Source organism: Suricata suricatta, chromosome X (genome assembly GCF_006229205.1).
Source record: "Suricata suricatta isolate VVHF042 chromosome X, meerkat_22Aug2017_6uvM2_HiC, whole genome shotgun sequence".
NCBI lineage: Eukaryota > Metazoa > Chordata > Mammalia > Carnivora > Herpestidae > Suricata > Suricata suricatta.
The window spans coordinates 54,952,486-54,979,764 of NC_043717.1; the positions used below are offsets into that span (position 1 = coordinate 54,952,486).

Consider the following 27,279-nt stretch of genomic DNA (forward strand, 5'->3'; position numbering starts at 1 on the left):
TATGGTATCTGTCCTTCTCCGCCTGACTTATTTTGCTTAGCGTGACACCCTCGAGGTCCGTCCACTTTCCTACAAATGGCCAGATTTCATTCTTTCTCATTGCCATGTAATACTCCATTGTGTATATATACCACATCTTCTTGATCCACTCATCAGGTGATGGACATTTAGACTCTTACCATGATTTGACTGTTGTTGACAGTGCTGCTATGAACATTGGGGTACATGTGCCCCTATTCGTCAGCACTTCTGTATCCCTTGGGTAAATCCCTAGCAGTGCTATTGCTGGGTCATAGGGGAGTTCTATTGATAGTTTTTTGAGGAAACTTCACACTGTTTTCCACAAAAGTAAACTCAAAATCGATAAGAGACCTGAATGTGAGACAGGAAACCATAAAAACTCTCAAGGAGGAAGTAGGAAACAACCTCCTTGACCTGAAATGTAGCAGTTTCCAACTCAACACATCCCCAACAGCGAGGGAAATGAAAGCAAAAATGAACTATTGGGACCTCATCAAGATAAAAAGCTTTTGCACTGCAAAGGAAACAATCAAGAAAACTAACAGGCAACTGGCAGAATGGGAAAAGATATTTGCAAATGACATATCAGACAATGGGCTAGTATCCAAAATTTACAAGGAACTCACCAAAATCCACACCCAAAAAACAAATAACCCTGTGAAGAAATGGGCAGAACACATAAACAGACACTTCTCCAAAGAGGACATCCAGATGGCCTATAGGTACATGAAACGATGCTCAACATCGCTCATCATCAGGGAAACACAAATCAAAACCACACTGAGATACCTCCTCACGCCAGTTAGAGTAGCTAAAATGAACAAATCAAGAGACTATAGTTGATAGTGATGGTGTGGAGAGACGGGCACACTCCTACACTGTTGGTGGATATGAGAAACTTTTTAAAAAAATGATTTTGAGGGGCATCTGGGTGGCTCAGTCCATTAAGTGTCCAACTCTTGGTTTCGGCTCACGTCATGATCTTGCAATCTCAGGAGGTAAAGCCCACCATCAGGCTCTGTGCTGGCAGCATGGAGCCTCCTTGGGATTCTCTGTCTCCCTCTCTCTCCTCCTCCTCCACTTACACTGTCTCTGTCTCTCTCAAAATAAGTAAATAAACAAAAAAATTGAAAGAATATCTTTGAGACAAGTGAATAGAATTACAATTTGAAACAAAGTGTATACAGAGAATGAATAAGACCTGGGTTTACATTAAAACTCCTTTATTAACAAAAACTTTAGTGCAGCATTGGACAGAAAGCAGGGGCTCATAGATTATGTGTAACTTGTTGATCCGAGAAGTATATATCTGTGTTATGAAACTCTAATGTTAATGGTGTTAACATTAACAGTTAATGTTAACAGTGTTAACTCTAATTTTAATAGGACTTATGGGGCGCTTGGGTGGCTCAGTTGGTTAAGCATCTGACTTCGGCTCAGGTCATGATCTCACGGTTTGTGGGTTCGAACCCCGCGTCGGGCTCAGTGCTGACAGCTCAGAATCTGGAGCTTGCTTCAGATTCTGTGTCTCCCTCTATCTCATTCCCTCCCTGTCTCTCTCTGTCTCAAAAATAAACAAACATTAAAAAATACCATGTTAAGGATTTAGATGTGAATATTGAAGACGACTGTGGTTTTAAAAAATGCAATCGACTTACTGATTTCTAAGTTTAATTTCTAAATTGATTTAAAGTACACAGTATGGGTCTAAAGCAACAGGAGATACATTAGTAATTACTGTTTGTAGTGAGATGGCATACAGCAGTGAATGCTTTAGTTGGGAGTCAAATAGCTATCAAGAGATGACAGTTCTCCTAGCGTGTAGTTTTTCGGAATGTAGAGAAGGTGATTATCACAGAAAACCTATCAGTTGAGGCTGATATTTGGAGGGAGAGTATGAAAGATGTTAAAATGTCTGATTTTAGAATAAAATACATAAAACCTTGGATGGCAAGTAACTTGTTCTGTGAGTGTTTGCCAGATGAGCAAACTTTTCTAATAAATTTTAACTTACTAAATGAGCGATGTCTTGCAATATGAGTAGAACGTGATGCCAAACATCACATGATCACAACTGAGCTAAATAATTCTTGAAATTCTGTTTGATATACAAGTGCTTTGGATTACAAGAGTGTTTCTGGAATGAAACATTCTCAAACCAAGGTTTTACTGTAATGGATTTGGGCAAGTCTGATCACTTAACCTAATGTAACTTTTCTATGTAATAAATTTACGTGTAACTGTTCAGAAATTAAAAACAAATATTACAGATGTGTTCCCAAGACATATTACTGCATATTTCTTTTAAGGCTAATCTAGATTTTTCTTCCCTATTGAAAAATTGTGTTCTGCCTGCCTAGATTTTGTGTTTGTATAGGTCTAGTAAACAGAAAGTGGGCTTCAGTTATTTTTTTGTAGTTCACTAGCTTTTACTTCCTTGATGAGTATATTGTGAAGATTGATTCCAGAAATGAAAGATGCTGGTGTAATAGTGTGGTTTTGTTAATGGTCCATTTTATTTTTATTTAATTTATTTTTTAAATTTGAGTATTGTTGACACACACTGTTACATTAATTTTAGGTGTACAACATAGTGACTCCACAAGTTTATATGTTATGCTATGCTCTCCACAGTGTAGTTACCATCTGTCACCATATAGTGCTATTACAATACCATGGGCTATATTCCTTATGCTGTGCCTTCCATTTGCAGAACTTATTCATTCCATAACTGGAGGCTTGTTATCTCCCACGCACCTTCACACATTTTGCCCATATCCCTATCTCCCCCTCCGGCAACTATCAGTTTGTGCTCTAAATACAGCCTGGTTTTTTTTTATGTTTTTTATTTATTTTTGAGAGACAGCATGAGCAGGGGAGGGTCAGAGAGAGAGAGAGAGAGAGAGAGAGAGAGAGAGAGAGACAGAATCTGAAGCAGGCTCCAGGCTCTGAGCTAGCTGTCAGCACAGCCTGACGCGGGGCTCGAACCCATTAACCTTAAGATCATGACTTGAGCCGAAGCCAGAAGCAGGACGTTTAACCGACTGAGCCACCCAGGTGCCCCAAAATACAGCCTGTTTAAAATGGGCTCTGTGTGTGTGTGTGTGTGTGTGTGTGTGTGTGTGTATAGTTTTGTGAGTTTAGGGAATATATGTGTAAAGAATACAGACTTGTATTCTTGTCATTGCTCAGTTTGGGTTCATATTTTAGAGAGTTATTATCTGTAATATGATAGAACTCTGGTTACTCTAAGAAATCAAATGTCATTTGTGTCAGGGATATTTCATTGCTTTTTCCTGTCAGGAAAAGTAAATGCAGCTTTGGAAAAAAAGGGGTAGTAGTTAATGGTATACTGAGATAATATATGCCTCCATATGCCATTTTGATGCTATGTTGGGGGAATATTTGAGGTATGCTCTGGATAGGCAGATGGGGATTTTTAAATACATAAACTGTAAATCAGTCTGTTCAGTCAAATCATTTAACTTATATGGGGTAGAACAATACTAGTTTTTTACATACAGAAAAAATGTCAGCCTTTTAACATTACCATTTTGGTTGGTTAGGTGGGCAGGTGCAACCCTATATTATTATTACTTGGACACCTCAGGATATAAAACTGTTGACCAGAAGGAAATGTACAGGAAAATGATAGAAAGACAGAAAGATCTAGGGAATAAAGTATTTGATTGAAGAAAAATACAGGCAAAAGGAATAAATTATCAAATACTTTTAGAAAGAGGTCTGAGACATTAGGTTATACGTTCTTGAAAACAATGGCGAAAGTAGAGGATTTGTTCGTATCATTGTCATTCTAAAATGGATCAGAGACAAAGTAGATGGGTTACTTATCTTGGTTACCTGGGTTTAAATTTTTTTAAACGTTTATTCATTTTTTGATAGAGACGGAGTGTGAAGGGGGGAGGGGTAAGGGGAGGGGTAGAGAGAGAAGGAGACACAATCTGAGGCAGGCTCCAGGCTCTGAGCCGTCAGCACAGATCCTGATGCGGGGCTCAAATCTGTGAACCCTGAGATCATGACCTGAGCCAAAGTCAGCCACTAAACCAACTGAGCCACTTAGCACTACCCCCCACCCCCACCCCGTTACCTGGGTTTTACATCAAGGTGAATGGAGGGGGAGAATGGGAAGAACCTGGTTTTCATATTGTGAAGTTTTTCTTTTAACTTGAGCTGTGAGCTTGCTGCCATCTTGTAGCAAGAATAATATATACTTGGGCAGCTCAGTGGGAGAATGCATGATCTTTTCAATTCCTGTCTCTAATGTTGATATCAAGGAAGCATTTTCAACAGTATTTATTGAGTCTTCCATTTAGGTTCCTGTATGCAAGTGAAAAATATCTTGCTTCAGTAATAGTTTGTATATGTAAGCTTTTAGGCTTTTAGTATGTAATATGTTTTAATATCAGTATTACTATATGTCTTAAGTAATATTTTACCTTAAAGCTCTAATCTGGACTAAAACTTTTACTACTTTCTTTCTAGGACAGCCAGTAGAGGGGACTTCATGTTTTCTGCAGATCGTTTGGTAGGTAGAGGCTTTCCATTTTTGTTTCATTGCTCCTAGTGATACAGTCCTAGTAGGGCCAAGGGACTTTTTTATTCTACAGCATTCTGTAGAATGAGAGAGTTTGTGCCAAGTAAACATCATCCTGGTAAATTTCTGAGGTATTTTGCCTCTACTCTTTTGATAAAGCTGTGCCTTAATCCCTTTCACCTCAGAGCATTGCCCATGAACTTGTTCTCCATAATTCTGAGGTACTACTACCTCTCAAGGGGATCTTGGTAATGTGATATTAAGTAACCCCTTAAATGCCTCATCTTACAGCAGTGAAGTACTTAAAAAGAAAACCAAAGATTTAGGGAAACCTAGTAGTTATTTTCTTGGTATTCATTTAATACAGAATAACTAATACCTCTCTTGTAGTTTACATGGGGGGGTATTTATTTCACCTTTTCTGTACTATCCTTACATGTGAAATACTGTGTATGCTTTCCTCAGAGACTTCCTTTTAAGGATTGGCCATGCCCAATTCAGGTTATCTAGTGTGATATGAGAGGATCTCAGGCTAAGTTGGGTTGTCTTCAGATGAAGAATTACATTTCCTTCTTGTATTTACATCTGAGAGTGCTCAATGCTTGGAATAAGCACACATTTTCTGCTGTGGTTATTCATATTCATATTCATGAAATACATACTGAACTCGAATCAGGCACTGGGCTAGGCTCTGTTGCAGGGGGAGGAGATACAGCAGTAAAGAATACAGACATTGTCCCTAATCTCATGGAGTTTATATTCTAAATACTGTTGTCAGTATTTAGTTTGGAAAAGAAAGAAAAGTGGCTTATTAATCTCACAGGTATAATCAGAGAGCAAAAGATAGACTATTAAAGGGAATGGGAGAGGGAAAGAAAGGCATGAAACTTTTCATTTAGATTTTCCCTGGGAAAATCTTAATTCCAAAACAGTGTAGGCAACTCCTATTCTGCTTTTGGCTTTAAGTATTATTGGTTCAGAGGCCACTTCTATTTACAGTTATTTGAGTTTCTAGGGTCAGTAATAACGTTTGGATTGCATCAAGATGAATGTAGTTGACACTCCTGGACTGATAATTAGGTCATTCTGTCTTTATGCTTTTTTTTAATTAAAAAAATTTTAATGTTTATTTTTGATAGAGAGAGGGGCAGAGCATGAGCAGAGGAGGGTCAGAGAGAGAGAGAGAAGACAAAGAATCCAAAGCAGGCTCCAGGCTCTGAGCTGTCAGCATGGAGCCTGATGTGGGGCTCAAACCCACGAGTGATGAGATCATGACCTGAGCCAAAGTTGGACACTTAGCTGACTGAGCCACTCAGGTGCCCCTGTCTTTATGCTTTTATCAGATCAAAGGAACAGTTTCAAAGAGGAAGGAACATGGGCCATTGGCTGCTGTGGAGAAAACAGAAATCTTTTGTGTTCATTAGTAGGAAGTGGTTCCTCTTTCTTTTGCTTTCTTTGCCCTTTTTCTATAGAAGGTAGGAGTTATGTACATGATTATTATAAAATGCTTGCCTGAAAGGGCAGGCCTTATATCTTAACCAAATAAGATATTAAGGATGCACAGCATAACTCACATGAGGGATGGTAATTGGGACCTCTCTGTTCTCTGCATTTGACTTTGAAGGTTCTGATATTGGGGGTTGTGGAGGACCTTCTGTGGTTGTGGTAGAGACTGGAGCTATTTAGGTTTCTGGTGTTGAGGCTTTCTAGTACACTTGTCTGTTCTAGCACAAGGATCCCGTTATAGTTGACATTAATTGCATCCTGAATTTGTCAGAATTGGCTACCTGGGCACTTGAATCTTGAGTTCTTTATATGTAATCACCCTTCTGGTTTTATGTTCTCCCATAAGGCTTGGACATACCCAGTTTCTTTCCTAGGGTTGCAGGGGATGGGCAGGAGGTAAGACTCTTTAGAGGAGTGTTACTGGGAGATCTAGGCTCTCCAAAGAAAATAATTCTTTTCTTCCCTTTCTCTTAAGAAACATTAACCTCCACAGAAGGGGGTGGCTAGAGATGAATGTGCATACGTACACAGTATTCATGAGGTTCTGGTGCACCCTCTGGTGCTACAGGCTGACAAAATGCTAGCCCATTTAGTATTGATCATTTTAATGGCAGCAAGGTGTTATGCTGTGATAACAGAACATGGAGCCTGGTGTTTCTCCCTCTTGTTCCTAATTCTTTATCAGTAATGTAATATTGATTAAAGAAAATGCATTGCAGACTCAGTACTGGCTTTATTGTAGTAGACTCTCGAGGCTCTGGGTGCTCAGAGGAATATCATATTTGGGTTTTGGAGGCTGTTTCTAGTAGTTCAAATGGGTTCTTTCCTCTGTACCACACATGAAGATCATCAGGAGACTTTTTTTTTTTTTTAGAAAGCAGAGAATGTGGTTCTTGACCTCGGTGTCATGAGTTTGAGTACCACATTGGGTGTAGAGATTACTAACTGGATCCTACTTCAAGCTCAGGCAATTGGTTCAACCCCATCCACTCATTTTTTTCCTCCTAAGAAGTTTTAGGGTTTATTTGCTTTATGGTGAGCCTTTGTTAACAAAAGCCAACTTAATTTCAAAGTCCTGAACAAGGCAGAGGAATTCCCAGTGAGCACTATTTTCAGAGTATCCAGAAGTATATTACTTCCAAGGGTGCCTGCCATGACTCTTGCCATTTACTGTAGTTTCGCATCTCTCATAATATAGGCTGTACTAACTGAATGAGAATCAGAAGGCATACTTGAGCCTTTTGGTGGCAATCATGTGCCTACCCAAGGTTGGATACCTAGTAGCAAGCAGCTTAGCATGAGGATCTCTTTCTGCATCTAATACTTAATAGGGGCTCCCTTCCTACCTCCGTGAGCTCTACCCTTGCCTATTGCATTATTGACTTTTTGTCTAGTGTACAGCTCCTGAAGCTAACAGCAAACACTAGATTCCTAGCAGTTTTTCAACTTAGTCTTTTTTAAATTATTTTTTATTTTTTAACTTATTCTTCTTTTGACTCTTAGATCAGACTTGTTGTGGAAGAGGGATTGAATCAACTACCATATAAAGAATGCATGGTGACCACCCCAACAGGTAACCAGGGCTGTTCCTCTCACATTATCCTCATAAAAATTCTGAGAATCATGGGAAAATGGAAAAAATAAGCAGTCTGAGTAGATCAGTATGTAAAATGAGGAGTCTAAGTGGACCCGTTCTTTTAAACAACTTAAACTCGAAGACATTTAGTTAAATTTATATGGATGACTTTTTGTTAATGGCTTTGCTTGTCAATTCAAATTAAAGGTTAGTAAATATTCTTTAGCATGCAAGTCTTGCCTTTGATGACAGCCCATTGGGATAAGCTGGCAGCTTATCTTCACCTCTGTAGGGAATAAATGGGGGCTGGTTTGGCACTGAAACGCCAGGTGAAAGAATGAGAAGTAAAAAAGACAAAGAAAACTAAAAGTGAGGATTGGAGAGGGTACTTTGTTTTACTTCTTTACTAAATAATGGAAGCTGTTCTATTCAGAGGTTGACTTTATGAAAATTGGGGGCTGAGCTTGTTTTATCATAATTGATACAAAATCAGGATGACACCAAGGGTTGAACATGTCTGGGTAGCGACCTCAGCCTTTGTCTTTTGCTTTTTAAGGCAGAATGGAAGCTCATAAAAAGGGATGGAATAAGGAGGCTCTCTGATGTGGCTCAAGTGTGGTCTCAGTTTGAATTGATGGAGTTTATGATACTCAGAGTGTAATGATTCTACTCTGAATTCAATTTGAGGAATATGTATGTGAATATCATGCTATCATAAATCTTGTTCCTACTCAGTGAAGTCTACCTTTCCCAATTCTCCCCATAAGTTTCTTAGAATTAAGAAATAAATGAAAAATTATGACTCTTCTCATTACTTTCACAAGGAGCCATTTTACAGAATGTCTAGACAATGATTGTTCTGTATCCAACTGCTTTAAACTATAGGCACTTTATAAAATAAGTGGGTTGCTCCAGTGATGAAAGATGAATTCTTTGGTCTTGTTCCCCAACAGGGTACAAGTATGAAGGAGTGAAATTTGAGAAGGGAAATTGTGGGGTCAGCATAATGAGAAGCGGTACGTTTTTATATGTTTAATTTTTGTCCCTTTGCATGCATAGAAACAATTTTTTTCCAGGAGAGAGATGAGCTTCTCTGTCATAATTGCAGCCTCCCTTATCTTAAATCTCACCACTTGTGTTGTATGTCCTCATGGTGCCTTGGATCATGGCCTCTGTGTTGCTGAGTTTGACTGATTTTAACTTCAGGGCATCTACTCCAGTTTTCAGAGAGATTCAGGGTAGAATGGGAGGATAGGGTAATGAGATGATGCTATCCTGAGGAGAATAGGGCAGCTTGAAGACTGATGGAATATGGCACAAATTCAGGACTGCAGAGCTATAAATACCAGACTGGAGAAATGTTTGTTCTGGTTTTTTTGTTGTTTCTTTGTTTTTATAGGGAATAGTCCTACCCTATCAGGAACTGGACTGAATGACTCAGTATTTTCAGTTTTATATTTGATGTGTGTGTGACCATATGGCAAAAGCACTTAACTGTTATTAACTCTCTGTGTATTTCCAATTGCTGGTCTTATAAATGCTGTATTTGTATGAGTCCAACTGATTACTCTTCTAAACCAAACTTTGTACAACAAAGTCACATGCCTGTAATTAGAGCGTCTACCTGTTACATGGGGAGGATTGCTTTTAATCTGTAACTTAACAAATAAATTAGCTAATTTTTGCACAAGATCCCATTGTTTGGTAGAAGCCTCACTTCCTTGCACTAGAGACAAATGACTTTTTTCCACATACAAGCATTGCGTTTTCTCTGGCTGTGAGGTTCTGTTTGTAAGCAAGTGAATACCTCAAGTAAAATAGGAGCTTTTAGCTCCCTTTTTTAAATATAAGGTAGCTTTTAAGCAATGATCAGATTTTCAAGACAATGTTATTTAACCTTTTAAAACTGGTGAAGACAATGAAGATGGGCTTTATTGGCATTTGTTTCTTCTATTTCAGTCCAGTTCCTGCCCTAAAATCAGTGGCATCCTCACAACCCTAGTACATAGCAGATGACCTTGGGGTAATGAATAGAGAGGGTTATTTTTTTAACCTTTTTAGCTGTTGGTTGATTTTCCTATATATTAGAAACTGTTTTTATGTTTTCACTACTGATAGAAAGTTTCTTCTTAAAAGAAATGTAAATGAAAATAGTTAAAGAAAAATATTAAGTAAATAACAGTAGAGGTAGGATTCTTATGTGGCCTTAAGTCTTAAGATGGTATGAGAATGATTGACTTTTGACAAACACTTCCTTAAGGGAATTCAGACTCAAAAATGACTCTGTTCAGAAACCAAGTAGGGAGTAGTAGTGTTGGTTATGGTTCTTGGGGAGGAGAGGAAGGGAACAGTATAGTTTTTCACTGTTTGCCAGGAAACGTCTGCCATTGAAATCATTGCTGGGGCGTATTAATACCTCCTGATGCCACCTTGGTCTGTAGCCCTCATTTCTTCCATATATCTTCTATTTATTTTTTTCAGATAAAAATAAAAGGTTTACATGGTTTAAAAGTCTTCCTTAAAATAATAAGAGTAAAATGGTCCTGATATTGGAAAAGCTCAGGGAGCACCCTAACAAAATACTTTACTTCTTGAATTTCATGGAAATGTGACATCTCTCAAACGTGAAAGCCAACAAAAAAACTAGCTTATCTTACTTTCATTGACCAGCCCTTAACCTGGCTTAATTGACCTGCACTAATATAAAATATGAGTATATCAGAAATGAAAGCTCTTAAGAAGAATTGCTCCCATCTTGGTAATGACCTTTTTGTATTAATAATAGTCACATGATCTGCTTTGGTCTATTTATGAACTTTATTTCTATCTCACCCTACCCTTTATCTCTTTTGAACATTTTCCTTTTTTTTAAGGTGAGGCAATGGAACAAGGTTTACGAGACTGCTGTCGATCTATACGAATTGGAAAGATCCTGATTCAGAGTGATGAGGAAACACAAAGAGCCAAAGTATACTATGCCAAATTCCCACCAGATATTTACCGGAGAAAAGTTCTTCTGATGTATCCAATTCTCAGTGAGTGGCTGGAGTTTAATTTGTATACTTTGCTTAGGGTTTAAAGCAATTCCACTTAGTGACTGCCTTTTAGGTACCCTTATATAAAGGCAAAACCCTTTATAAATATGTTTTTCTGTTGGATTTGGAGTTGCCCTGGGCAGTTTCACTGGGGAATTTTTATTGTGTAATAAGAGAATATATGTTATCTAAACTTTATTAGCTCCAAAGAGCTGTTGTTTAAAATGAATGTTCAAGAGGAGGGGCAAGATGGTGGAGAAGTAGGAAGCTCTATAATTTTCACCTGCCCACATCTATCAAACTAACAAGGACTGAAGCCACAATACTCTGATCTGCAAGAGTGGGAGGAAAACACACAGAGCTCACAAAGAGGACAGCCTCATAGGTGCCTGAGTGAGTATGAACTAGGGAAATAAACACAGGCCGGGGTCGGGAGGCTCAAAGGGGAGGGAGCCCCCACCCCAGTGCAGAGTTGTGAAGAGCATGCAGAGCCAAGGGGAGACAAGGGAAAAGAGAAAGAAGCTGAAAACACTCATAGAGTTGTCTCTAGAGAAGAGAAAAACCTCGGTCTGAGACGGAGAGGGATCCTATCATCCCATCTATAACCTCTGGGCATGGAGAGAGAAATCCGTCTGCTTTAGCTGGCACACTTTCCTTGGTCTTAGTGCGCTGATTCCAGGCAGGGCCAGGAGAAAACTGCTCCCTGACTCCCCCTACATAATGCCTGCTAGGAAGCCACCCACCTGGAGGAGTACATCTCATCTCTGGCAGCAGCATTAAAGTGCATGGACTAGGATATGGAAATAAGGCGAGGCTTGGAAAATACAATTGGCCCGCCTGTGACACAGGGAGATTGGACCCAAAAGAGTGGGTTGCAATGCTTGGTTTGAGAAGGGATTGGGGTGGCACCATTCTTTTCCCCACAACCACTAAGGTGGAGCCTTGGGGAGCAGCCAGCAGGACCTGCAGTGGAAACAAGACCCACCTACACCAAACCACACCCTTAAGCGCTGGAGAGCTGCCTTTTACTTTCCTTTTTCCTTTCCTCCTCCACCCACTATCCCCAGCCCAGGAAAGATCACCATTGATGCACTGCCAAGATTAGAGCAATTCTTCTTAATCAGATATATTTTCCCTTATTTCCTTCTTATTTCTCCCCTCCATTGCTTCTATACTTTTAAACTGTCCTTTCTCTTTCACTGTTTTTGTCCCCCCCCCCCCCCCGTTTTTCTTCTTTTCTTTTTTTTTCTTTCCCCTTTTGGCTTGCTTGTTTGTTTGATTTGTCTGTACATTTGCATGCTTTTGTTCCCTGTGTGTTTGTCTGTTTTCCTTCTCAGGGCTACCTCAAGAAACAAGCCAGTATATGCATGGTGGAGAGTCCCAAGTATCCCTGAGTAGGGGAATAAAATAACTAAAGGCACAACAAGAGAAACCGAGAGACACCATTAAAAGAAAAATTCCTGAATGGACAGGCCCTGGACAGTCAATGAGTCTCCTTTAATAGAGCAATACTAACAGGTACACAGTGCATAACTAGCTTTTAAAACTGACAAGAGTCAGAAAGCTAGCCAAAATGACGAAATGAGAGAACTCTCCTCTAAAGAAATTCCAGGAAGAAGTCAGCCACAGAACTGCTCAAAACAGATAGAAGCAATATAACGGAGCAAGAATTTAGTCAGTTGTCATAAAGTTAATCACTGGGCTTGAAAAAAGCATGCAAGTCATCAGAGAAGCTATTGATACAAAGACTAGGGACCTTCAAAGTAGCTGTGATGACTTAAAAATGGTATAAATGAGGTGCATAATAAAATGTAGGGGAACACTGCACAGATTGAAGAGGAAAGAGGAGAATAGGTGAATTAGAAGACAAAGAGCAAAACAGGAGGCCAAGAAAAATACAGAGAAAATGATCCAGGAACACGAAAGGAGAATTCGAGACCTGAGTGATACAATCAAATGGAACAATATCTGTATCATAGGAATTACTGAAGAAGAAGAAAGAGAGAAAGGTCCTGAAGGGGTGCATGATCAAATTGTAACCAAGAATTTCCCAAATCTGGGGAAGTAAATAGACATTGAAATCCAAGAGGCACAGAGAACTCCCCACAGATGTAACTTGAATTGACCTTAAGCACGACATATCATAGTGAAACTGGCAAAATATACAGATAAAGAGAGAATTCTGAAAGCAGCTAGGGAGAAGAGGGCCCTAACATACAAAGGGAATCCTATCAGAGTCGTTACAGACCTATCTACTGAAACGTGGCAGGACAGAAAATAATGTCAGGAAATCTTCAATATGATGAATGGAAAAAATATTCAGCCAAGAATCCTTTATCCAGCAAGCCTGTCAATCAGAATAGAAGGAGAGGTAAAGGTGTTCCCAAATAAACAAAAATTGACAGAATTAATCACCACCAAACCAGCCTTACAAGAAATCCTAAGAGGGACTCTATGAGGGAAATGTGGCAGGGAATAAAGAGTACCAGAGACATCACTACAAACGTGAAACCTACAGAGAACACAATGACTCTAAACCCACATTTTTCAATAATAACACTGAATGTAAATGGACTGAATGCTCTGATCAAGTGACAAAGGGTAGCAGAATGGATAAAAACCAAAATCCATCTATTTGCTGTCTACAAGAGACTCATTTTAGACTTGAAGACACCCTCAGATTGAAAGTAAGGGGATGGAGAAATATCTATCATACAACTGGAAGTCAAAAGAAGCTGGAGTAGCCATACTTATATCAGACAAACTGGACTGTAAAATAAAAGCAGTAACAAAAGATGCAGAAGGACTTTATATAATAATTACAGGGTCTCTCTATCAGGAAGAGCTAACAATTATAAACATCTACACTCCGAATTTGGGAGCACCCAAATACAATAAACAATCACAAAGAGAAACAATCTTATAGATAGATTGGAACAGATGGATTTGACAGATATATTTATAACTTTACATCCTGAGGCTAGGGAGTTCACTTTCTTCTTGAATGTGCATGGCATATTCTCTAAGATAGATCACATTCTGGGTCATAAAGGAGCCCTCCATAAATATAAATGAATTTAGATCATACCGTGCACACTTTCAGATCACACTGCTATGAAACTGGAAATCAAAAACAAGAAAAAGTCTGGAAAACCTCCAAAAACATGAAGGTTAAAGAACACCCTACTAACGAATGATTGGGCCAATCAGGGAATTAGAGAAGATATTAAAAAATATATGGAAACAAATGAAAACTAAAATACAACAATCTAAATTCTATGGGACACAGCAAAGGAAGTCCTAAGAGTAAAGTATATTGCATTCCAGGCCTATTTCAACAAACTAGAAAAAGCACAAATTCAAAATCTAACAGAGCACCTAAAAGAACTAGAAAGGCAGCAGCAAGAGCGCCCCAAACTCAGCAGAAGAAGAGAAATAATAAAGATCAGGGCAGAATTAAACAATATAGAATCCATCAAAAGAGCTGAACACATCAATGAAACCAAGAGTTGATTTTTAGAGAAAATAAAATAAACATCTAGCCAGACTCCTCAGAAAGAAAAGAGAGAACACAGAAATAGACAAAATCATGCATGAAAATTGATCTATTTCAACCAATCCCTCAGAAATACGAGCAATCATGAGGGAATACTATGAAACATTATATGCCAACAAACTGGACAACCTAAAAGAAAGGGACAAATTCCTAAACACACATGCACTACCATAATTCAAACGGGAAGAGATAGAAAATGTGAACAGACCCATAACCAGTGAAGAAATTGAGTCAGTTATCAAAAATCTCCCAATAAATAAGAGCCCAGGGTCATATAGCTTCCCAGGGGAATTCTACCAGCCATTTAAAGCAGAGTTAATACCCATTCTTCTCAAGCTATTCCAAAAATATAGAAATAGAAGGAAAACAAAACTTCCGGACTCATTCTACAAAGCCAGCATCACTTTGATTCCCAAACCAGGCAGAGATCTAAACAAAAAAGAGCACTACAGACCAATACCCTTAATGAATACAGACGCAAAAAATACTCAACAAGATACTAGCAAATCGAATTCAACAGCATATAAAAAGAATTATCCATCATGATCAAGTGGGATTCATTCCTGCGTTACAGGGCTGGTTCAATATTCATAAATCCATCAATGTGGTTCATTACATTAATACAAGAAAAGATTAAAACCATATGATCTGTCGGTGGATACAGAAAAAGCACTTGACAAAATACAGCATCCTTTCTTAATAAAACCCCTCGAGAAAGTTGGGATAGAAGGACTTTACTTAAACATCATAAAAACCATTCATGAAAAGCCCACAGCTAATGTCATCCTCAATAGGGGAAAACTGAGAGCTTTCCCCCTGAGTTCAGGAACACGACAAGGATGTCCACTCTCACCACTGTTGTTTATCATAGTGCTGGATGTCCTAGCATCAGCAGTCAGACAACAAAAGGAAATAAGAGGCATCAGAATTGGCAAAGAAGAAGTCAAACTTTCACTTTTCGCAGATGACTTGATACTCTACATGAAAAACCCAACTGACTCCACCAGAAGCCTTCTAGAACTGATCAATGAATTCCGCAAAGTCACAGGGTACAAAATCAATGCACAGAAATTGGTTGCATTTTTATATACTAATAATGAAACAACAGAAAGAGAAATAAAAAAACTGACCCCATTCCCAATTGCACGAATAACTAACTATAAAATACCTAGGAATAAACCTATCCAATGATGTAAAAGACCTGTATGATGAAAACTATCGAGAGCATATGAAAGAAATTAAAGGAGACACAAAGAAATGAAAAACATTCCATGCTTATGAATCAGAAGAATAAACATTCTTAAAATGTCATTATTACTCAATGCAATCTACACATTCAATGCAATCCCAATGAAAAGTGCACCAGCATTTTTTTCAAGGCTAGAACAAACTATCTTAAAATTAGTGTGGAACCACAAAAAAAAAAAACCCGAATAGCCAAAATAATATTGAAGAAGGATGCTAAAAGGGGAGGCATCACAATCCTAGTCTTTACCCTCTACTACAAAGCTGTCAGCATCAAGACAGTATGGTACTGGCACACAAACTGACACAGAGTCCAATGGAATAGAATAGAGAATGCCGAACTGGACTGACAGATGTATGGCCAATTAATCTTTGACAAAGCAAGAAAGAGCATCCAATGGAAAAAAAGACAGCCTCTTTAGCAGGTGGTGCTGGAAGAACTGGACAGCAACATGAAGAAGAATAAAACTAGACCACTTTCTTACACCATACACAAAAATAAACTCAAAATGGCTGAAGTACCTGAATGTGAGACAGGAAACCATTAAAACCCTCGAGGAAAAAGCAGGAAACAGCCTCCTTGATCTCAACTGCAGCAATATCCTACTCGACACATCCCCAAAAGGCAAGGGAGTCAGGAGTAAAAATAAACTAATGGGACCTCAACAAGATAAAAAGCTTTTGCACTGGAAAGGAAACAATAAAAAAAACTAATAGGCAACCAATTGAATGGGAAAAGATAGTTGCAAGTGACATATCTGATAAAGGGCTCATGTCCAAAGTCTATGAGGAACTCACCAAACTCCACACCCAATAAACGAACAATCCAGTGAAGAAATGGGCAGAAGACATGAATAGACACTTCTTCAGAGAGGATATCCAGATGGACACATGAAACAATGCTCAGTGTCACTCTTCATCAGGGAAATACCAATCAAAACCACACTGAGATACCACCTCACATGGGTAAGAGTGGCTAAAATGAACAAATCAAGAGACTATAAATGCTATACATGCTGATCCTGTATGACCCAGCAGTGACACTGCTGGGGACTTACCCAAGGGGTACAGAAGTGCTGGTGTATAGGGGCACATGTACCCCAATGTTCACAGCAGCCCTTTCAACAATAGCCAAATAATGGAAAGGGCCTAAATGTCCATCAAGTGATGAATGGATCAAGAAGATGTGATTTATATGTACAATTGAATTCTACATGGCAATAAGAAAGAATGAAATCTGGCCATTTTTAGCAATGTGGATGGAACCTGAGGGTGTCATGCTAAGCGAAGTAAGCCCAGCAGAGATGGATAGATACCATATGTTTTCACTCATAGGTCTAACAGGAGAAACTTAACAGAGAACCATGGGGAGGGAAAGGGTAGGAAAAGACTTAGGGAGTGGGAGGGAGCCAAATCATGAGAGACTCTTGACTAACTGAAAACAAAGTTAGGGCTGAAGGGGGAAAGAGGAAGGGGGGCTGATGGTCATGATGGAAGGCACTTGTGGGGAAGAGCACTGGGTGTTACATGGAAACCAACTTGACAATAAACTATAAGAATAAAAAATTAAAGTGAATGTTCACACTGGAGTAAAGGAGGTAATGAGGCAGAATATATAGAACACAGAAGATATATTGAAATATGTCTCTTCTCTAGTCCACTGAGTATAATAGTGATTTTCTCAATGATTTATCCTCTCTGGGAGTAATATTTTTCTCATATTGTATGGTTTCCTAAGCTTACTCAGATCATACATGGCATTGTCTCTCAGGGTTGGTGGTAGAGGTTGGGTGTCAAACTTGTTATCTCTAATAATGAATTTAGGGTTCGTTGTGCATTTGAAATCTGAAAAGTATGTACTTCGTGTCCATTATTGAAGATAACGTCATTGGTAAAGAAAGGTGCAAATGAAGCTTTGTCTAATGTCATATGTTAGATTATTAAACTGCCTTTAGCTTCAAAGAATCTTTAAAGACGTCTTGAGATAAATGTTAATGTTGCTAATACATTTGGGTGTCATTTGATTTCAGGCACTGGAAATACTGTAATTGAAGCTGTAAAGGTTCTTATAGAACATGGAGTTCAACCCAGTGTTATTATCCTACTCAGTCTGTTCTCTACTCCTCATGGTGAGTTCAGCATAAGGTAGTATCTAGAGCTCCAGTTGGTCATGGGGTGGGTAAGTGTGTATCTGTCCAGACTCTTTTCAGGAGGAAAAGTTCATTTGCTTCCACATTAAATCTAAATCTAATTTTGGTAATTTATAACTTATGTTTTTACACTCTAAGCTGGGTGATAGGATAATATTTTATACCATTCTAATGTTCAAATTCAAATGAAATGTGATGAACTAATCGTTTTGAAGGGGATTGCGATTGTTTTTGTGGTAGCCTTGTTTGGGTAGAGCCTGCAAATAGCTGAAATGTCTCTGTTTCTCCTGACTTCTCACTGGAGCCTGAGAACTGCTCCTAAACTGCAAGAAACTTGAGAATCTGGCTAGATCTTGTGGTCTTGTTGCAGTTAACTTTGCAGCATAAAGCAAAGAGCCGAAGTTTTGTTTAAGTTCTGCTTCTGTTCGAAGGGCATAATGGTAGAACTGTGTGTTCTCAATTTCCCCAGGAGAATAAGCCTAATGTAAGGCCTCATTTTTTTGCCACACAATCTAGGACAAGTGTGAAAGTGTCCTAAGAAAATAATCATACATGTATGTAGAAACTTAGCTTTCAGGATATTCATTGCAGAGTTACGTTTAGTGTAAGAAAAAACTGAGTAGAATATACATGCCTTACAATAAAGAATTGTTTAAATATATATTTAGGGGCGCCTGGGTGGCTCAGTCAGTTAAGCATCCGACTTCGGCTCAGGTCATGATCTCACAGTCTTTGGGTTGGAGCCTTGCGTCAGGCTCTGTGCTGACAGTTCAGAGCCTGGAGCCTGCTTCGAATTCTGTGTTTTCCTCTCTTTCTGCTTCTCCCCCATTCTTGCTGTCTCACTCTGTCTCTCAAAAATAAATAAAAGTGGGGCACCTGGGTGGCTCAGTTGGTTAGGCCTCTGACTTCGGCTCAGGTCAGATCTCACGTTCGTGGGTTCGAGCCCCGCGTCAGGCTCTGTGCTGACAGCTAGCTCAGAGCCTGGAGCCTGCTTCCGGTTCTGTGTCTCCTTCTCTCTCTGACCCTCCCCCTCTCATGCTCTGTCTCTCTCTGTATCAATAAATAAAACATTAAAAAATAAATAAATAAATAAAGTTAAATATATATGTATATATATTCAAAGGATGTAATATTATATAACTAAATTATGTTTTCGAAAAAAATTTAATAACATCTACAGGGTAAACATTAAAAAGCATGTTAAAAAATAATAGCATTAGAATAATGTAAAATGTTATAAAAATCACCAAGTTTAGAGCCAATAAGACAAATTATGACTATTATGACTACTGCAATCAGGTTTGGATTTAACATAGACCTTAATGAGGCTTTACTTAGCATGAGAGGCTAGACAGATGCACAGTACTATTTCAGTTTTCAAATACACACTATATTAATAGTGGATATCTTAAAATGGTGGGGTTCTAAGTGATTCATTTGTTTTTTTAAGCTTTATTTTGGTATTTTTCAGATGTTTGACAATGAATTTGTATTTGTTTCATAATTGAAAAGAAAGAGAAATATGTGGCTTCTAGTTAGAGTGTTTCCTCATGTCCAAAGGTTCCATGTCTCAGCCAACCCTGAAGAGGCTAGAGTGTATCTCGTTGGGAGGGCTGCATTCAGTATGACATTGATTATTTTGTTGTTTCATAATAAAAATTTACTTGCAGTTCAAACGTCAATGGTGACAAAGGGCGATTTGCTTGCTCACCCATTTATATATAGCAGAGATGGCATTGTAAACATTGAGATAACCAAATAATTATTGGGCTTTCTGCTTTTGGAAGTAGAAAAGTAACTGTGTTAGTTCTAAGAGTATACATTAGAATAGTATACTATTCTTTGACATTGTCAAATCTTTGACATGAAAAAATCTTATTTCCTGACAACATCATTATTACTTTTTAGTTTGGCTAGGGTCCTAGCTAGACTCTTTTTGTGCAACATCCAAAGCTAGAGTCCTATCTTCTAAAAGCTAGCTCGCTCTGATATACCAAATAAGTTTTCACATTTGTTTCAGTGTTCCAATTGCGAAACTATCCATCATCTTATATATAATGCTGTTTCTGGAAAGGAGTGTATTCTTCTGTGCCACATGCCTTTAAAATGAAACAAAATACTGGCACCTGGATGGCTCAGTCTGTTTTGAATCCGACTCTTGGGTTCAGCTCGGGTCATGATCTTACAGTTTGTGGGTTCAAGCCCCATGTCAGGCTCCACATGACGTTGTGGAGACTGGTTGAGATTCTCTCTGATCACACTCGCTTGCTCTCTCTCTCTCTCTCTCAATAAGCATTTTTTTTGAAGAAAGAGAAAGAATAATTTAAAATGAAAACAAAACAAAGATTTCTGGAAGAAAGTTGCTATAACTGAATGTATTTGTAATATCTCAGATATAAAACAATTTGATTCTAAGAATTCATTAGTTATTGGGTGGGGGCATAGTGTGATGATTGTCACAGCTTTTCAGATTTCAGACATATAAACTAAGAGATTAGCAAAGTCTGACTATGTGTTTAAAATTAATGCTACCAAAAAGTCCTGCCATAACAGCAATTTTCCTGTTATTTTTTGAAGGTGCTAAATCAATCATTCAGGAGTTTCCAGAGATCACAATTTTAACTACTGAAGTTCACCCTGTTGCACCTACGCATTTTGGACAGAAATATTTTGGGACAGACTGAGTTATCAAAGAAAAACAAGTTATCTTTTGCAATATTACAGTTAATGTTTTGAGTTTCTACCTGTTTTACTAATTCACTTGGAGAATGGCAGAGAAAACCATGCTTTATAATTTTTGGTAGTAGGTATAGTAAAAAGGAAATATTTGAGATTTAATGTATTTGTTTGTTTCTTGACTGATGGCACCAAATTCAAAAATGCAGCACACATAACTCTTAGAAAATATTTTAATAATATTCTAATGCAAGTTGATGATCCCTCAATGCATTGACACAGTTTCCTAATTTTTGAACCTCTCAGTGTGGATGTTGTTTGCAGCCACAAATAAAACCCAACTGGGATTCTGTTCTTTGGCCCACTCTACTTTGCATTTTGTTTAGTTTACTTTTAGGTTTAGGGAGATTTCATGTATATGACTGTTGTCACCTTCTCCTCTTTACTTCCCAGTACTATACATGCTGGTAACTTGAACAGGGTGAAAAAAAGAATACCTCCTGGAATTTTACATTTCGTTAATAGCGTCACTCAATTAGTAGACCCAGGCTATATGGTTAGCTCTTCAGTCAAGCCATTATGTTCTTTGTGGCTCCGTTTCCATCATGTGCATTGTTGGTAGGTGCTTTGCCAAGTGTAATGAAGTGAAGAAATGATGGAGCATTTCCACCAACTGGAACTATAATATTAATTTACATAGATAGATTGAACCAAGGATATCTGGAATTCCCTGGAAAGGAATTGGTAATTTTTCTGAAGTATGGGGGGGGGGGAACGGTTTCTTGCCGAGTTTTATGGCCAGTAAGTACATTAAAATGCTACATTTTTAATTTGGATATTTCATATGATTTGGAAATGAGTTATTTTACATGCCTGTCAACTGAAGATGTATTAAAATTAAAAACACTATATTTTTAAAATCCTCCAGTTATATATGTGTTTATATTTAGGCCTTGAAAAGCAAGATAAACTGTTGTAGAAAACAATGTTTGTGTTTGGAAACTTTTTTGTAAAATCCTGATCTCATTTTACATTGATAATAAATATTTTAACAGTGGTTCTGGCTGGTTACTTAAATAATTATATTCTCATTGTCCCATAGGCATCTGTTGTGGGCCTCTGTTCTGAAATATGCAGAGAAGAGCAGAAGGAACCAAAGCTGAAGAAAGTCAGCAAAGCTTAGGGGAGAAGAGCAAAAGATGGTGGACAATGGACTACCTTTCCCCTATAGGGCCTAGGAATGTTGAAATGACTTCAGTATATTTTTCACTTTATTTTTAATTTTTTATTTAAATTCCAGTTCGTTAACAGGGGTGTCTGGGTGACTCAGTCGGTTAAGAGTCTGACTTGGACTCAGGTCATGATCTCATGGTTCGTTGGTTCAAACCCCCAATCAGGCTCCATGCTGACAGCTCAGAGCCTGGAAACTGTCTTCGGGTTCTGTATATCCCTTTCTCTCTGACCCTCCCGTGATAGTGCTATCTCTCTCTGTCTCTCAAAAATAAATAAAAAAACATTAAAAAAATAAATTCCAGTTAGTTAACAGAGTGTAATATTAGTTTCAGGTGTAGAATTTGGTGATTCATTGCTTACGTGTAACACCCATGGCTCATCACAAGAAATGCCCTCCCACTCCCCATCACCTATTTAACACATTCACCTACCCCCCATCCCCCTACTAACCATTAGTTTGTTCTTTATACTTAAGAGTCTGTTTCCTTGTTTGCCTTTCTTTTCTCCCCCATGAACATTTATTTTATTTCTTAAATTCCACATATGAGTGAAATAATATGGTATTTGTCTTTCTCTGACTTATTTTGCTTTGCATAATACTCTTCAGCTCCATCCACTTCATTGCAAATGGCAAGATTTCATTCTGTTATGGCTGAGTAATATTCTACACACACACACACACACACACACACACACACACACACACACCACAATTTGTTTATCCGTTCATGAGTCTATGGACATTGGGGCTCTTTACAGAATTTGGCTAATGTTGGTAATGCTGCTATAAACATTGGGGTGCATGTATCCCTTTGAATCTGTATTTTTGTATTCTTTGAGTAAATACTTAGTAGTGCAGTTACTAAGTCATAGGGTAGTCCTATTTTTAATTTTTTGAGGAACCCCCATACTATTTTCCAGAGTGGTTACACCAGTTTGCATTCAGACCAACAGTGCTAAAGGGTTCCCCTTTGTCCACATCCTCACCAACATCTGTTGTTTCCTGAATTGTTAATTTTAGCCATTCTGACAGGTGTGAGGTGTTATCTCATTATGATTTTGATTTATATCTCCCTGATGATGAGTGATGTTGAGCATCTCTTCATGTGCCTGTTAGCCATCTGAATGTCTTCTTTGGAAAATGTCTAGTTATGTCTTGTGCCCATTTCTTAACTGGGTTATTTGTTTTTTGGGTGTGGATTTTTGGTGAGTTCCTTGTAGATTTTGGATACTAACCCTTTATTCCATATGTTATATGCAAATGTCTTCTCTCATTCTGCTGGTTGCCTTTTAGTTTTGTTGATTGCTTCCTTTTACTGTGCAGATACTTTTTTATCTTGATGAGGTCCCGATACTTAATTTTTGCCTATATTTCTCTTCCCTCCAGATACATATGTAGTAAGAAGTTGCTGCGGCTGGGGTCAAAGAGGTTGCTGCCTGTGTTCTCCTGTAGGATTTTGATGGTTTCCTGTCTCACATTTAGGTCTTTCATCCATTTTGAGTTTATTTTTGTATATGGTATAAGAAAGTGGTCCAGGTTTATTCTTCTGCATGTCGCTTTCCAGTTTTCCCAGCACCATTTGCTGGAGAAACTTTTTTCATTGGATACTCTTTGCTGCTTTGTTGAACGTTAGTTGGCCATATATTTTGTGGATCCATTTCTGGGTTCTCTATTATGTTAAATTGATCTAAGTGTCTGTTTTTGGATAGTATACAGATTTTAAAAATTTTGTTCTAATCCATGAGCATGGAATGTTTTTTTCATTTTTGTGTCATTTTCCAATTTTTTTTTTATCAATGTGTTATAGTTTCAGAGTACAGATTATTTATCCCTTTGGTTAGGTTTATGCCTAGTTATCTTATGGTTTTTGGTGCAATTGTAAAAGGGATTGATTACTTGATTCTCTTTCTGCTGCTTCATTTTTGGTATCTATATGCCAATAGATTTGGTATCTAGATTACTGGTATCTATATACCAACAGATTTCTATGTTCTATATCTATTTGGTATCTGCTGCTTCATTATTGTTATCTATATACCAATAGATTTAAAAAAATTTTTAGTGTCTTATTTATTTATGAGAGAGAGAGATAGCATGAGCAGATGAGGCTCAGAGAGAGGGAGACACAGATCTGAAGCAGGCTCCAGTCTCTAAGCTAGCTGTCAGCACAGAGCCCGACACGGGGCTTGAACCCACGAATGGTGAGATCATGACCTGAGCTGAAGTCGGATGCTTAGCCAACTGAGCCACCCAGGTGCCCCTATAACCAATAGATTTTTATGTTGATTTTGCATCCTGTGACTTCACTGAATTCATGTATCTGTTGTAGCAATTTTTTTGGTGGAGTCTTTTGGATTTTCTCCATAGAATATCATGCCATCTGCAAATAGTGAATGTTTGACTTCTTCCTTGCTGATTTAGATGCCTTTTATTTCTTTTTGTTGTTTGTTTGTTGAGGCTAGGACTTCCAGTACTATGTTGAATAACAGTGGTAAGAGTGGACATCCCTCTCTTGTTCCTTGCCATAGAGGAAAAGGTCTCAGTTTTTCCCCATTGAGGGTAATATTAGCTGTAGGGTTTTCATATATGGCCTTTATGATATTGAGCTATGTTCTCTCTATCCCTCCTTTCAAGTATAGGTGCTGTACTTTGTGAAATGATTTTTCTCCTTCTATTCAAATGGTCACATGGTTCTTATCCTTTTACTAATGTGGTGTATCACGTTGATAGATTTGGGAATATTGAGGGGCACCTGGGTGGCTCAGTTGGTTAAGCATCCAACTCTTGATTTGGCTTGGGTCATGATCTGATGGTTCATGAAATCAAGCTGTGTGTTGGGGCTGACAGCATGGACTCTGCTCCAGATTCTCTCTTTCCCTCTGTTTCTGCCCCCCTCTCTCTCAAAAATAAATAAATTTTAAAGAAAATTGATTTGTAAATATTGAACCACCTTGCGACCTAGGAATAAATTCCACTTGATCATGGTGAATAATTTTCTTAATGTATGAAAAAAAAAAGCAGTTTGAGACAAATAGGTACAAACTCTTCTTAAGAAATGTCTATAAAATTCTTCTGTGAGGCCATCTGGACCTGGATTTCTGTTTGTTGGGAGGGTTTTTTTTTTTAAATAGTTTATTGTCAAATTGTTTTCCATATAACACCCAGTGCTCTTCCCCACAAGTGCCCCTCTCCATGACCATCACCCTCCTTCCCCCCTCCCCCTCCCCCTTAAGCCCTTGGTTCGTTTTCAGTATTCAATATTTTCTCATGTTTTGTGTCCCTTTCTCTCCCCAGTTGGGAGGTTTTTGATTACTAATTCAATTTCTTTGTTGGTTATGGATCTGTTCAAGTTTTCTATTTCCTCCTGTTTCAGTTTTGGTAGTTTTTATGTTTCTAGGGATTTATCCATTTCTTCAGATTGTTTCATTTGTTGGCAAGTGATTTTTCATAATCTCTTATATTTCTGTGGTGTTGGATGTTATTTCTCCTTTCTCATTTGTGACTTTATTTATTTATGTTCTTTTACTTTTCTATTTGATATGTCTGGCTAGGGGATATCAATAATTTTTTCAATGAAACAGCTCATGTTTTCATTGTTCTGTTGTATTGTTTTTTAGTTTCCATATCATTTATTTTTGCTCTAATCTTTATTATTTCCCTCCTTGTGCTGGCTTTAGGCTTCTTTTGTTGTTCTTTTTGTAGTTCTTTTAGGTATAGGTTAGGTTGTTTGAGATTTTTCTTGCTTCTTCAGCTAGTCCTCTATTGGTATCTACTACCCTCTCAGGGATGCCTTTTTGTATTCTAAAAGTTTTGGACTATTAATATTTTTATTTTCATTGATTTCTATGTATTTTTTAAAATTTCTTCTTTGGTTTCCTCATTGACCCATCGTTTGGTAGCATGTTATTTGACTTCAATGTATTTGTGGTCTTTTTATTTTATTTTATTTTATTTTATTTTATTTTATTTTTATCATGATTGACTTCATAGATTCATAGTATTGTGGTCAGAAAATATGCATGGTATGATCCCAGTTGTTTCTGTACTTGTTGAGGCCTGATTTGTGACCTAATATATGATCTGTTCTGGAGAATGTCCCATGTGCACATGAAAAGAATGTGTATTCTGCTGCTTTAAGGTGAAATGTTCTGAATATATCCGTAAAGTCCATGAGGTCCAGTGTGTCATTCAAAGCCATTGTTTCCTGGGGACTCGCTCCACGTGGATCCAGTGTGTTGGTGGAGTCTGTGAGCCCAAGCTTATATAAGCCCGTAATAAAGCCCTTTGCTTTGCATGCGTGACTCGGGCTCCCAGGTAGTCTCTGGTTTTTGGGGGCAATATTGGAAACTTGGGTATTACATATGGTGCATTGGCTGGGAATCCCTCCTCCCCCAGAGCTCCTGGGACCCCGACATGTTGGGCCTAATCGCCAGCTGGTGAGTGCACTCATTTTCTTGTCTGTCTGTGTCTAAGTCTTTCTTGTTTGTCTGGTCAGTTCTTTGTGTGCGTGGGCCCTTGTGCGCGGGGCCTAGGCAGGAGGTGGCTGAAACGACTTCTGTGGGGCCTCAAAGGAGCCAGGTGGATGTGCTGCGGAAAGCTCGAGGCTGTGGGTGCCAAGAGACGTCTCAGACCCACTCTGAATTAGGTGAGTGGGATCTAGGACCCCACTGGGAGGCCGGAGAGCCAGTTCACCTTTCTGAATTAGGTGAGTGGGACCTAGGATCCCACCATGAGGCTGGAGAGCTGGTTCACCTTTCTGAATTGGGTGAGTGGGGTCCAGGATCCTACCGGGAGGCTGAAGAGCTGGTTCACCTGCAGGGGGTTTCACTGGTGGCAGCAGCAAGACCCCATTAGGTTGGGTGAGTGGAATCTAGGATCCCACTGGGAGGCCAGAGAGCTGGCTCACCCATCTGAAGTAGGTGAGTGGGATCTAGGATCCCACTGGGAGGCCAGAGAGCCAGTTCGCCTATAGTAGGTTGGGCGAGTGGGGCCTAGGACCCCACTGGGAGGCTGGAGAGCCAGTTCGCCTGTAAGGGGTTTCGTTGGTGGCAGCAGCGAGACCCCACTAGGTTGGGTGAGTGGGATCTAGGATCCCACTGGGAGTCCGGAGAGCCGGTTCACCTGCAGGGGGGTTTGCTGATGGCAGCAGCGAGACCCCATTAGGTCTCTGTTTGTTTGTGTAAGTCCTCCGTGGGAGGGAGGCAAAGTATAATTCCTCACTGGGACGAAGGCAAAGTTTAATTATCTGTTTGCTATGCATCTAAGTGTTATTTTGATTGTGACTCTGACTGACGAGGACATGGGACAATCTACTTCAAACCCCCTAGATCTTTTTTGCAGGAACAAATGGCTGACCTTCAACGTTGGATGGCCAGAAGATGGAACCTTCCACCTCCCCACTCTGGTTAAAATCTTTTCTTTCTCCTAGGCTCTTAGCAGCCAAGAAAATTACCACTGCCCAGGAAACCAAAAGCATTGGAGCTCTTCAGTAACATTTCTGGCTTCCCCTCCCACTCTTTGTTTCTGCACTTACCTGGGTGTGATATGCCTCATTGTCTCCTCTGAGCCTCAGGGGTAGGAACAAAGGCACTCCCAAGGAAGATTTAGCCCACATCCACTGGGTGGGAAAAGGCCAATCTGCATAAAGGGCCTCACCCAGCAGGAGGCAACAAGTTCCTCCTTCCGCCCTAGGTGATAAGAAACAAAAGACAGAAGTCAGATTTTT

General features: G+C 38.9%; 1 protein-coding gene across 5 annotated transcripts in view; it reads left to right on the forward strand.

Moving 5' to 3' along the window:
* UPRT (uracil phosphoribosyltransferase homolog) overlaps positions 1 to 21,652 on the forward strand; it is a 36,475-nt gene extending 14,823 nt beyond the window's left edge. For 2 of the 5 annotated variants that reach the window (XM_029930684.1, XM_029930689.1), the window contains exons 2-7: positions 4,525 to 4,567; positions 7,586 to 7,655; positions 8,612 to 8,674; positions 10,532 to 10,693; positions 17,525 to 17,623; positions 20,222 to 21,377. In XM_029930684.1, the coding sequence (XP_029786544.1) occupies positions 4,525 to 4,567; positions 7,586 to 7,655; positions 8,612 to 8,674; positions 10,532 to 10,693; positions 17,525 to 17,623; positions 20,222 to 20,328 (544 nt within the window). In that variant the 3' untranslated portion in view covers positions 20,329 to 21,377. Of the gene's footprint in view, positions 1 to 4,524; positions 4,568 to 7,585; positions 7,656 to 8,611; positions 8,675 to 10,531; positions 10,694 to 10,895; positions 11,007 to 17,524; positions 17,624 to 20,221; positions 21,378 to 21,422 lie in introns of those variants that run through there. The other 3 variants (XM_029930686.1, XM_029930687.1, XM_029930685.1) reach the window with 3 other exon arrangements.
* The last annotated feature ends 5,627 nt before the right edge of the window (positions 21,653 to 27,279 follow it).